General features: G+C 39.8%; 1 protein-coding gene across 1 annotated transcript; it reads right to left on the bottom strand.

Annotated features, from left to right (window-relative positions):
- Window positions 1–5,417: 5,417 nt before the first annotated feature.
- On the bottom strand, window positions 5,418–10,947 carry TNFSF9 (TNF superfamily member 9). Its single transcript, XM_073622827.1, has 3 exons — window positions 10,662–10,947; window positions 8,794–8,824; window positions 5,418–6,560 (listed from the first exon to the last, which is right to left on the bottom strand). Exons 1-3 carry the CDS (start codon window positions 10,866–10,868, stop codon window positions 6,139–6,141), a joined length of 660 nt encoding a protein of 219 aa, XP_073478928.1. The 5' UTR covers window positions 10,869–10,947; the 3' UTR covers window positions 5,418–6,138.
- Between the last annotated feature and the right edge of the window lie 2,958 nt (window positions 10,948–13,905).

The following is a 13,905-nucleotide window of genomic DNA, read 5'->3' as shown; positions in this document are numbered from 1 at the left end:
CATAAAGCAAGGTCAATAAAGATATGAATGAGCAAGTTTTGGATGGAGGAAATGATTTGCACAACCCGATAGAACACCTTTGGGATGAATTAGAGACTGTGAGCCAGGCCTCCTCGTCCAGCATCAGTGTCTGACCTCACAAATGTGCTTCTGGAAGAATGGTCAAACATTCCCATAGACACACTCCTAAACCTTGTGGACAGCCTTCCCAGAAGATTTGAAGCTGTAATAGCTGAAAAGGGAGGGCCAATGCAATAATTAAACCCTACAGCATGGAATGCCCTTAAAGTTCATGTGCGTGTAAAGGCGGGTGTCCCAATACTTTTGACAATATAGTGTATGTTCACAATGTTAGTTCTGAAGGCACATACATAAGCATCTCCTGCCTCTTTGAGTGGGAGGATGTGGTCACAGATTTTGCTGGTTCATAATTGTGTTTCCTTTACCGTTTCTGTTACCAGTGGAAGGTGGAATTAATGACTCTCATACAGGTACAGTTACACTGATCCTTTCCTAACCCATCTTATGTCAAAACACACCTTTCGCTTTTCGTTCAAAGACCACTAAACTGAAAGTACACCTGTATTTAAAACTGAAATTGGAAATACACCAACAATCTTGCTGCTCTGTATAAGTGTTATGGAACTAAACAAGGACACCCACACAGGTACAGACTTGAAGCTTGGTTGTTAGGCTTTTATCTCACTTAAAGAGGCAACAATTCCAACACTTTATAACAATATATAGTGGCAGAGGTGGAACAATGATAAACTAACTGGTGCATGCAAAAATAGGCTGTATTTGGCAATGTGCACACTGGCTTGGCTGTGATTGTCTGTCACATGTGTTGGTGTGCTGGGAGTGCAACTACTTTTCGAGAGGCATCTTAAGACATCTGCACTGGAGCACAACAAATAACAACACACTACCAAGCTCTACATTCCCAAAAAAGGGTCAGCTGTGGCTTTGACCACGATTCTGTGCTTTGGCACCACCTAAAAAATGAATGAACATTAACGTGCAGTGTAACAACCCTTTATTTTGCCTCTAAATCAGGGTTTCTCAACCAAGGTTCTATGGAACCCTAGGAATCCTCTAGAGGTTGTTAGGGGTTGTTTGTGCAATGAGCAATTTCTGCCTCTCAGATAAGTTACCACTGACACCATTGATCTTTTTAGCTTTTTGTAAGGGGGTAGTTCTCCCCTCCATAAATGTAAGGAGCATCTTCCCATTGACCATCACACTAATGCCCTGTACGCACGGTCGCACATTGATCGAACATTCCGACAACAAAATCCATGGATTTTTTCTGACGGATGTTGGCTCAAACTTGTCTTGCATACACACGGTCACACAAAGTTGTCGGAAAATCCGATCGTTCTGAACGCGGTGACGTAAAACACGTACGTCGGGACTATAAACGGGGCAGTAGCCAATAACTTTCGTCTCTTAATTTATTCTGAGCATGCGTGGCACTTTGTGTGTCGGATTTGTGTACACACGATTGGAATTTCCGACAACGGATTTTGTTGTCGGAAAATTTTATAGCCCGCTCTCAAACTTTGTGTGTCGGAAATTCCTATGGAAAATGTGTGATGAAGCCTACACACGGTCGGAATTTCCGACAACAAGGTCCTATCACACATTTTCCATCGGAAAATCCTATCGTGTGTACAGGGCATAATGTATCATAGATATCATATAAATATAGTACTTTTTTGCAGGGGTGTTCCTGGGACCGGAAAGTTATTTTAAGTGTTCATCTGTGTTGAATAGGCTGAGAATGGATGCTCTAAATTATCACATAGTTATTTTGAAAAGCTGACACAAGAAGAGGTAATGGTGAAAAAAACACTTCAAGAACTAGAGGCTAGGGTTTACCACCTCAGTTTTTTTTTGCCATTTGTGTCGCATGGGGGGGGGGGGTGTATTTCCCTTTCAGTTCCTGTACCATGGTCAAAACAGAAAGTGAGAGGAAATCCTCCCGGAGTGAATGAATCCAGGGGTGTCACCATTGCCCCCCTTGGAAGATTTCCAATCCATTCCTGTTCTGGTGTCAACCCAAAATTTGGAATTTTCAATGAAAATGGTAAACAGGACAAATAGAGCGGATTAAGTTCCCTTAATGGGGGGCACAGGCAGCAATAACAACCTGACCGGTGTTCTAATAACTCTCCACTCTGTCCAAAATTTAATAAAACATTTTTTCTTTGGTTATACTTAAACCCATAATTTTCTGCATAAAAAATCCTCATGTTCTATGTACCTAAGGAGTATGGCAGGGGGTGTCCTTTGCCTACATGCTTTGTGCTAAAAAGAATCCTTCTTTCTCAGAAAGTCGAGAAGTATGTTATTTGGGTTTGATCTTCAGTGGAGATGTGCGTTTTGAGCCCTCTAGGGGGTTTGCACGGCTTCCATCTCCATCTGTCTGTATCTGCCCCTACCTGAGAATAATGATGTGGAGAAGAGATGGAGCTAAGACTAATTAAGCTACAAGAAGATTGAGAAATATCCACAATATCATTGTATGAAATCATCTGTTTGTCCACCGTAACTGTCTAACAACATACCCACTGATCTGTCACTGGTCACCCTCCGCTTCCACAGCTGGAGGCCTCACACATATGGGTTTATTTGGCCACTGGTCTCTAGCAAAACACATGTTTCTTGGTTTTCTAAGAATCAGCACACATGGTTGTTCTTACCATGGCCAACTGTATGTTCTCTCTTGTGTCCCAATGACCAGAACTGGCACCTCCAATCACACCAGAACAAATTCTTGTGGCAGCAGGGACACCTTCCTAAGGACATGACCATGGCATCTGACTGTAGAGATGGCCTGCTTTCTCTGTTGATTAAAAATTTCTTCATGAGAAAACAAGCCTTGGTCTCCTTATGGTGGTTGACCAATGACTCAAAGTCTGCCAATGTGGAGCATGACTGTATATGCTAAGCTGATAATTATTGTTTGAATGTGACTAAATGTTAGTCCCAAGCTTTTGATAGAGACTCATTGTTGAAAATAGAATGATAAATAGTTATTCTTTTTTTCTGTTTCATATTTTCATGAGGTTTGTTAATTAAGGATACTCTATTTAGGGGCTATAGGTGACGAGTATTCATCACTGTGTAATGTACATATATATTTGTAAACGCTTCACAAGAAAATGTTCTCAAACCCGTTAAAGCTGAATTGTGAACCAAATAAATATTGTACAATAGGCATGTGTATTCTTACTTAAATCTTAGTGTGGTTTTCCTATTTCCTCTGGATCTGTGTAGTAATCCAGCCTGAAACAGCCCCTGCAGTTTCTTCTATGTAGGAATTTTTTATAATAAAGACCAGTCACTGCTGCTCTCTCTGTGTGTGCAGAGTGAGTGGTCTTGTATCTGCCCCCTCCTGTAGTTTTATGCAGACAGCCTGTAATAGGTGCAACTGCTGGGCCCCTCCTACAGCTCTGTTCTCTGCACAGTATATGTACAGCACAGTGGTGATGTCCCTGCTACATTTACAAGGCAATATCCAGGTTTGCAAGGGTATATAGTGTCTACAAAATAGATTTATTTCCTTTGTGAATATTGAGGAATATATTTACATGAAATGTCATTTCTCAACTTTCCTATCCATAGATATGGTGTCTACATTTTAATTCAATGTATTTTTACCTGGTGATTCTGCCAGTAACACATTTTTTGCCCTAGGGTGACAACGATCACTGCGCTGCATTTGTAGAGGACCAGCGATGTCACTTTAGAACATAAAGTGTGTTAAAGCTACAGTACAAGACACTGGACGGGCTGCCACGCTGACATATCTCTTCCCATAAGATAACACCTTTACTTGGCAGCCCTGGCCCCTTCTTAGACCCAGCCGGGTGGTTTAGATTGGTCCCATGGCCTTATCCCTGGGCTCTTCTCGGCCAACTCCTTCTTGCGCAGTGCAGTGTCCGTTTTCCTAGTTTGGCTCAACATTTACTGCAGTGACACATCTACTCTTGTCTCTCAACAAAACAACCCTAAGGAAGCCCCAACGGCGAAACATGTCGGGATGTTAGTGCTGAGTGACCCTTTTTAACATCTAACTTGATGTGTACTGATGTCTGCGTTACATATGTATAGCCAATACAACTTTTTAACTTGTTCTATGTTTAATAAATTGTCATAATATTTTTTTTACTTTGTTGTATGAGTAACTTAATTTGCCTGGCACCCATAAAATCCCATCAAATTATCCTCTTGTCTACATATATTATTCAGGGATGCTGGTGCCTTTTTGTTGACACTGTTAGCTATCCATACCAACCAGTTAAAGTTCAGTACATTCCCTCTGACCATCTCCAATAAGACCAAAACCCCCATAGGATTTGGGACTTTAAAAGGCAACTGATACACCACAATCATATAGGTATATCAATTGCCTTTTAAAGTCCCAAATCCTATTGGGGTTGTCTTGTTTACAATACTATGGGATGTTGGCAACTGGCACCGGGTTTTGCAATAGGGGAAATTATGTCTGATCAGCTCCATAACATAATGGGAAGGGGTTTTGTAGTTAACAAAAAGGCAAGGCTGAAAACAGTCTTGACCACAAGAACGCAACAAAATCTCAGCGCTCACTCTGTCCCACACCTGATGGTGATACCACCACCAAATTTAATAAGTACAAATTTCCAAAAAAATATTTACAAACATGAGAAGATACAAGCACATCAAATATCAACTCCAGCTCAGGCAGTGCCCAAATCGTTGTGGTTGGAAAGCTGACACATTTCAGGGGACAAGGCCCCTTCCTCAGAGCTGTAAAGGCTGAAAACAGTGCTTGAGAAGTGAATTGGCTGCTATGAGTTAGTTATTGCATAAGCATGATTAAGCAAAATATAAAAATATATTCTTATTAGTACATGCAATGATAGCACTTTGTTGATCATGGAAGCCAAAAGCTATGTTGCTCCATTGGTGCTTTGGCAAATGATACATTACAAGTTTAAACACCCTTGGCACTGGATTCCTGAGTTTGAATCTCACTTGGTATACCATGCATGTATGTATGGATCTTGTTCAACCTGTGTTTGTGTGAGTCTCCTCCTGATTATGAAAATATACAGGTAGGTAAATCGGAAGTATGGAAAACAAGGCAAAGTTGGTTGGAACTAGGGCCAAATGCGTGAAGGACCATAGTAGAACGTGACAAAGGGTCCATTTGTGAGAAGCAGAGGAGAGAGGAAACAGAGTAAAATGGAGCTGTTGGCCATAGTGACCATTTGTATTGCGTTTCTTTTTTCTCACAGAATGTGGGCAACATCTGTTCCTATTTTCCCTATTTTTATTTCCCCTAGATAATATAAACTGGCTACAACAAAATACCCAGTACAACACTGAGGTATATTACAATTAAAAAAAAAAAATTGGAAAGTAAATATGAAATAAATATTTAATAAATACACATTACAATAAATATAACAAAAATACATTTCATATAACACAATATTAAATGCATATTCTCTAGTACACACAATGAGTTAAAATACATCATAAATAAATACAATAGCACATTAATACATTCTTTAAGGTGTTGGATTTCTCAAAAAAAGAAATGGAAAAAAAAGTACAAGAGAAAAGAATAGATGAAGACAGGAAGAGAAGTATGTTGAGGAAAAGAACAGAATGCCATGGACATGTTGAGGAAAAGGGTAGATGATACAACAGAAAGATATTCAAATACATTCTGGAAATATTCCTATATTTTCATTTTGAGAAAGTGCCACCTTTACTGAAATGTGAAGCAGCGTGCTTTACTTAACTGAGCTATAGTCTTCTTCATTCTTTGTAGAAGACTAAATGTGTTTTTGGATTCTCAACCAACTCTAGATGCTAGAGTGAGGCTCCAAATCTACACCAAACATTTTAATGGTATCACGTAGTGATCAAATAGTCTTTGGTCAAAGTACATTTACTGAATGGAGGAAGCTCTTAGCCACCTCACCAGCTTGTGTACTCAACTCAATACTCAGAGCAACATCCTCAAGGTATGAAACCAGAGGAAAGGTCATAAAACGTACAGCATTCTCATGTCTGTAAGTAGTCTAGTAGTGCTTTATGCATCTTCTAATGAACATCTCCAATTTATTCTCTTGGGATTTAAGCACTTTGCAATTCATCTAGTGAATATTCACTAAACAAAAAAAGGCCCATGAAGCTGTTTTCGTCCAGCTGCCAATCTGTAATTTCTCCGCTGGTCTCAAACTGTGCATTGAGTTTTGTATTAGCAGAAATATATTGGATATTTGCAGAGAAGGATGAAAGTTTACTATTCTGGCCAACGTAGATATGTAACTTTAAGATTGAATCTTGATTGTTCTTCAAGACTGAGAGGGACACATGTTCATTAGAACAATTGTTCTTGCTGACACATTTCAAAGTTATCTGTGAATATATGTAGTAATAGCCTTCATTTTTCACCAAAAGTTCTTGAGTTGTGTTATCATATGAGAAGTCTTGGCCAAGAAATGTGCCCTCCAAATTATTTGTATTCCAGTGGATGCCCTTGTCAGCTATTTGTGCTGAAAAACAAAAACAGAAAATGGTGACTTTTAGAGGTCTGAGACAGGATAAAAAGCATTTTTCTAGTTTTCTAGTGTGGCTTTCCGCAGGTCCATTCCTGTGACCTTCCTCTAAATAGAAAACATGGAATTGTTTTTCAAGAGCTGTCACTGCTTACTTGCTCAGGTGTTCATTGACTACCAAATCAGCAAAGAGTACTGTGAATGTGCTCTTGATTTAAACAAAAAATCAATCCCTGAGAAAGACTGTTCATATTAGTAAGGGGGGGGGTAATATCTACATCCCTAAGTTTAGTTGTACAGGAATGGCCAGACGTGGACTATTGAATTCTTAAAAGACAAGCTAGCCATAGGGCTCTTGTCAATAGGTGTTGTTTTCCTACATTTGCATTTGGAACATACATCAAATACAGGTAAAAAAAAATACCATTGATTTAAAATGAGCAGTGCTCTTTGTTTATGTTGTATTGGGTTTCTTTGGCTAAAAAGAACTCCCAACAACATGAGCACTTAAAGTGAATCTGTCATAAAAAAAGTATGATGACTTCTATTGCTTACCCTCTTTTAAAAATTCTAGTTTACAGACCGTGTCTGGCATTTTTTTTATTTATTTTTTTTTAAGTTTTGGATAGTGTAGGGAATAGTTGAAAAAACTAGTTGATTTTTTTTTTTTTTTGCGGTGTCTCAAAGAGATGGGAAGTCCCCTCTTTGGCAGCTGTCACCGAGACAGATATCTGTATTTCCTATTATGTCCTGTTTTGGTAACAACTGTAAAATTTTGGATTCTCATCCATTTCTGCCCTGGTGATAATGCACAACAGAAAGAATAGAGTTGGTTTATCTCCCCAGTGGGGAAACAAACTGCCATAGAGACATGACTGTGTTTCTAACACTTCTACACTAAATCTAAATCTAAAAATAAAAATGTTTTGCCTATAGATAGACTGTTAAAGTACATCTAAAGAGACACTGGGGTTAATTTACTAAAACTGGAGAGCGCAAAATCTGGTGCAGCTCTGCATAGAAACCAATCAGTTACCAGGTTTTTTAGTAAATCAACCCCACTGTCACCTTGTCCATGGAGAATGCTCCTTTGAAGTTCCTTGATTCTCCAGTGCTGGCACTGAAATTGGCTGTGGTGGTAACCTGCAGAGTGGTGATGCCCAGCACATAGGGAGGGGATTTACTAAAATTGGAGAGTGCAAAATCTGGTGCTGCTCTGCATGGTAACCAATCAGCGTCCAGGTTTTATTGTCAAAGCTTAATTGAACAAGCTGAAGTTAGAAGCTGATTGGCTCCCATGCACAGCTGCACCAGATTTTGCTCACTCTAGTTTTAGTAAATCAACCCTATAGTCAGGTCGGGGAACAGGTCACATGGTCCCCCATACTAAGAAGTGCTGGGTATTCTTGCCAGAGCTGGGGGTGGGTTTCAGATCAGGCGAGTATAAAGATGTTGGAGGGATCCTGTGCAAGGCATGGTAAGTGCAAGTCTAGGTCAATATATCCTCTTAAAGCAGAGTTCCACCCAAAAATGGAACTTCCGCTTTAAGTGACATGACCCCCTGACATGCCACATTTGGCATGCCATTTTTTTGGGGGGGGAGCAGGTACACTCTTTTTAGAGGCATCCAGCTCCCACTTCCTCCCGGCGCTCCGCGGCGCCAGAAGGAAGTTCACCTTTCCCCCCTCCCTCCCTGCAATCTTCTGGAACACGTCACAGGTCCCAGAAGATTGCCCGGCCATTTACAGCACTGCATGCGCAGTGCGTGCCTGGTTGTGAAGCCACAGCCGGGCGCCCACAGTAAGAATGCTGGCGCCGCAAAGTGGAGGGGGGGAGAAGAGCGGGGCTTCGTACGCCCGCATCACTGGACCGTGGGACAGGTGAGTGTCTGATTCTACAGGCAATCTAATTGCAATTATATTTGACTATACAAGTGGGGTATGCCTGTATAACAGTAGTTTACACCAGACATACCAACATACACTCTATCATTTATCTGAAATGCTTTTGAATCCCAGTGGTGAGCCTTTCTTTTTTTCAAATATTCCACTATAACTCAACTCCTACCAGGACTCAGCAGGATTAGTAGGATACCAAAAATAATGGTGGGTCCAAGTTTGTGATCTTGACAGTTCATTTTCATGCTATTAGAACAAATTTCTAAGCAACTTTGCAAATATGAATACAAAAAGAAATAAATCAATGAATAATGAAATAAAAAGAAACTCACCAGAATCAATTGTAAGCTGAGCACTGTTTCTCTGCAAAAAAAAAAGAAAGAGAAAAAAAAAATGTTTTAATCGTCCTAAATAAAAGTATATATTTTTTTGTACATTCTTTAAAATAGTCTTACGCCTAATTATATAAACAGCCAGTAACCTTTGGTTAGATTCATTTTGATTGCAGTAAGGTATTAAAAGCAAAATTTACAGAACAATTCCAGGCGGCAAGTAAATCAATCAGCTATTCATGCAATCCAGAAAACAGAGCAGCTCAGTTAAAATCAGAAAGTTAACCCTTTAACTTAATCAATTTTATCTACAGCACACAAAGACTACCTTACAGGATTAGTAGAGTGGCAGTAGACATTTCCTGCCTGTTCTGTGTATCTAGATATCTCATGGATCATGGATCTATGTACACCCCCAAGGCAGGCTTGAATGTAATTGGTGACTGTGGCAAACATCATAGCTCTGGCATTTTTTTTAGATTATTCTAAGGCAAGGAATGTATTCCAGGTGTATTCCAGGATCACCTTATTGGTAGTGGGATGGACCGATGCTGTCAGCAGTGCTTGGATGAAAGACCGATGTACTAATTTTGTATTTTTTGTATCCATCCCAAGGTTTAGTTCGCTGCGTATGTATAAAGTATTACTCTAGCTTACTGCCAAAATTCAGAAAGGCAGAAACTTTCTATCTTCTTTAGTCCATTAAGCCAATAATATTTTTATTTGCTATGCTCCAAGGGAAATAATCAAATTTTTGCTGTTACTGTAAGGTAACTAAAGTTATCCATGGAACATCTGCACAGATGCAGAAACCACTATATTGTATTTAGTTCCAAGGGCAGGAGAAAAATATTTCCAATGATGTAAAGGAAAAAAAATGTTCAAAAGCACTTAGATATGCATTTTTTGCTACCTTGCAATATCAGTAGTCAAGAGATTTGAGTTTCGCTTTAGACCTTTGAAAATCCAAGGCAGAATAATAATGGGGAAATGAAAGAGTGACAACATGAAGTCAATTTTCACTCTGCACGGATTGCTGTCACTGAGATGGGAAAGTACTTACTATCACTAAATCACATTTGTGTCTCATTTTTTGCTTGTACAACAATTGGCTAAGTAATATCCAGTGACCCTTAAGTGACCTCTTTCGGAAATATCAGTCACAGACATGGTCCCAGTCTCTGAATAAGTTGCATTTATTTAGATAGGAGCATGTCCCAAGTCAAAAAGAACATATCATAGTACTGCTAGGCAGATTGTTAGTGTCACTGTCATTTTTGAGGGACTTTATTGATAAACTTATGGATTCCCAGGCTTACAAATTGGAGATTGACAGTTCAACTAATACTGCAATATCTTTCTCCTTTACACATAACTTAAAAAACTTAACTTGAAATTTATAATAGTCATTGTTATAACATCAGAGAAGTTAGCACAGCAAAGTCTACAGTTGAGGTGACAGTCATTTTTGAGGGACTTTATTGATGAACTTATGGATTCCCAGGCTTACAAATTGGAGAGATTGACAGAGCAACTAATACTGCAATCTCTTTCTCATTTACACATAACTCTTAAAATCTTAACTTGAAATTTGAAATAGTCATTATTATACAATCGGAGAAGTTAGTACAGCAAAGTCTACAGCTGAAGTGACAGTCATTTTTGAGGGACTTTATTGATGAACTTATGGATTCCCAGGCTGACAAATTGAAGAGATTGCCAGTTCAACTAATATTGCAATCTCTTTTGAAGAGGTTAGTACAGCAAAGTCTACAGCTGTGGCGACAGAGACATCTCAACAACAGCTAACGCAAGAAGGTTTGGAAGACCAAAAATGCACAATTGTCTCCTACGAGATGGACACTTACCAATCTGTCTCTCTGGATCCTTTCGCTGGTACTTTTCTCCATGTGAGGTCTCTCCCAGGTCATATAAAAGACACCCATTGATCCCACTACCATAGTGAGCAGCACCATTGAGATCACAAGACAATAATCAAGGCATCGGCAGGTCCTTGGTGAAGTTTTCTGGTTCTCCAGGTCTTCTGAGCTGACTGGATGAAGTATGATAGTCATTCTGGAGGCAGAGTGATCACAGGCAAAGTATGGAAGTTTATGTCAGAGAAGTATCTGTGTACAGGCTTATATACACGCGAGAAAGAGAGGAAGTGAACCTGAGAGTCGGGGTTTCCAAGACATAGCAAAACCATAAGAACACAGTGGAGATTTCCACTGTGTGGCAGAGACAGAGAATGAGAGATGGAGACAGCAAGACAGAAACAGATGGAGGCAGTTGGGGGAAGAAAAAAAGAAAGAAAAATTGAGGAAAAAACTTATAGTACAGGCATAAGAAGTATTCATTATATTTTATTTTATCATGTAGCTGCAAAGTTCAGCTTACAAATCATTTAAAAGTTTAAAACTTTTTATGTATTATACTGTACATATACTGTACATATCAACCTTTCAAGATGGTATTATTTGTTTTGGATTGTTCCAATAAAGGATGAGCAAAATTATTTTTTTTAAATTGGTTTTGCAACAAAATTACCATCTTTTTAAAATTCTTTATTTTAGAATTTATGCGTACCAAAAAAGAAAAGAAAACATATACTGTACAATATATACGATCATATACCCTGTATAGTAGGACAGTGAAATAGTCAAGACAAAGTTACAGGAGCAAACACCAAAGCTCAAGAAGGTTTCATATCATCATCAATGCATAACCCATATAAAAAAAGAGAAAAAAACAAATAAAAGAAAAAACAATTATGATTTTTAACAAATAGATGTATTAACCATATCAGTGTTCAGATTGTAATCACGTGACTTTCTTGATAAACAAAGGGCTGGGAAACATTAGGGTTCTACTGTTCCCCAATATATAACAACATGTTCAAACTTACCAGCATATTAGGTCCAGACTCAAGGACACTATCACTCCTGTCCATGGCCCACACTTGACATGTCCATTTTCTGGGTAATCACACCCAGACACCCCCTCACTTTCTGGTATGTTCCTGACACAAAGTTAATATATGGGAAACACCAACTCACAGCCACCATCCTCTTAGTTAATACTATACCTACTGAATATTTGAGCTACTGTGCATGTTCAGTAACTCAAATAAGGGTGATGCTGTGATTGATTGGACAATGGTTCATGATGTGGGACTGTCACATCAAATTTGGGACACTTGGCATCTTTGCCTGCTCCAAGCTAAAGAGGAGCTTGCTTTTGGCAGATGAACAGATCCTGGATAGTTGAAAGGAGTTTTCCTAACCTTTGGTAGGCGGCACTGCTGCCTATTGCTAGGTGGCACTGGCAGGGGGCACAGGTGGGCACTGGTGATCTGGCGGCACATCTCAGTGATCGGGACTGATGATATAGTGTTTTGGCACTTGGGTGATGATATAGTGTTAGTCTGTCACTTGGGTGATGATATAGTGGTTTTTGGAGAGACCAAAACCAAATCTCTCCAAAACCCACCACAAATACCCCCATTCCAGGCTGTCAAATGCCTTGGCTATGTCCAAACACAAGACAGCTCTGGATCCCTTATTTTCTACCGAGGCCTGGAGATTAATATATGTCCTTCTAATATTTATACTAGTAGACCTGTCAGGGATAAACCTTGACTGGTCAGGGTGAACAAGACTTGAGATGCATTTATTTAATCTTGTTGCCAAAACTTTTGCCAAAATTTTAATGCCAGAACATAACAATGATATCGGTCTGTATGAGGATGCTTCTAGTTGGTCCTTCCCTTCTTTCTGTATTAATACTATGTTAGTTTCTGTCATCGAGAGGGGCAGACTACCTTCTATGGCTGCCCAATTCAGAGTCTTCAAGAGCTCTGGAAGTAGCACCCCCCCATAGTATTTATAGATTTCTAAGGGCAAACCATCTGGACCCGGGGATTTCTGATTGGGCATGTCCGCCACTGCTTGCTTCAATTCCTCCAGAGTTATGGGGGCTTCCAATCTATTCTTATCTACTCCTGACAAAGTCGGCAACTCAACACACTCTAGGAATCTATCTATCTCTCTACGCTCAGGACACCGACGTGACTTGTATAACTCACTGTAAAATTCAAAGAACGTCTCCATGATTACCAGAGGATCGGACGAGATTTCCCCTCTAGATGTCCTAATCGTGGAGATTGTTGATGAAGAAGAATTAGTGTTGGCTAATAATGCCAACATTCAGCCCACTCTTTCCCCCTCTTTGAAACCCTTTTGCCTCTGGAAGAGTCTCCTATTTTCAGCATTTCTAATAATTTCCATGTTATACTCCCATTGCTTCTTAGCCCAAATCTCCCACTTCTCCAGGCTTGGGTCTGTCACATATTGTCTTTCTCACTCCAACACCTCTCTTCTGATGTACTCTCCTCTAGCCCTTGATTGCTTCTTTACCTTAGAAACCCATTGGATTAAGAGCCCCCTAAGGAATGCTTTTAAGGAATCCCAAACCACCCCCTCTGATGCAGAACCTGTATTGTGTTCTACAAACTCCTTTAAACTTGCAGATATTTCTTCAATACTCCCTATTATCTCCAGCCATATTGGATTAATTGTCCACATTCTCTGAATATGTCTATCACGAATATTTACCGTTAATGTCAGTGGTGAGTGATCTGAGGTCCCTCTTGGCCGGTATTCTATTTTACTTATTAGGGGTTGTACTTCTCTGTTACCTATGGCCAGGTCAATACGAGAGAGTGTGCAGTGTGAGCCCGAGAAGCAGGAGTATTGCCGGTCGTTTGGGTTGTGGACTCTCCATAGGTCACACCAACCAATCTCCACCAAGAGCTGACCTAGCCGAATTTCTGAAGCCCTATCCACCCTGGGCCCTGATGGAAACCTATCCAGACTGCTATTAAGCACCGCATTAAAATCCCCCACCACTATAACTGGGGTATCGGCTTTATCTTCCACAAACTTCAACAAACGGTACAATATATCCATCTTAAATGGGGGGGGGGATGTATAAATTTGCAATAACGAATGGTCTACCCTCTATCAAGCAATACAAAAAAATATAGCAACCCAATGTGTCGATCCTGACATCCCTTCAGGAAAATACCAATCCTTTCCTAACCAGTATGCT

The sequence above is a fragment of the Aquarana catesbeiana genome, linkage group LG03, assembly GCF_042186555.1.
Source record: "Aquarana catesbeiana isolate 2022-GZ linkage group LG03, ASM4218655v1, whole genome shotgun sequence".
Lineage (NCBI taxonomy): Eukaryota > Metazoa > Chordata > Amphibia > Anura > Ranidae > Aquarana > Aquarana catesbeiana.
This window is presented reverse-complemented; position numbering and strand designations above follow the sequence as displayed.

Excerpts from the sequence above, each read along its gene's own strand:
- TNFSF9 (XM_073622827.1), bottom strand. The coding sequence starts at position 10,868 with ATGACTATCATACTTCATCCAGTCAGCTCAGAAGACCTGGAGAACCAG. Across the intron at positions 8,825-10,661 it reads GGATCCAGAGAGACAGATTG|AGAAACAGTGCTCAGCTTAC; the intron begins GTAAGTGTCCAT and ends TTTTTTTTGCAG. Across the intron at positions 6,561-8,793 it reads TCAGCTTACAATTGATTCTG|CACAAATAGCTGACAAGGGC; the intron begins GTGAGTTTCTTT and ends TTTGTTTTTCAG.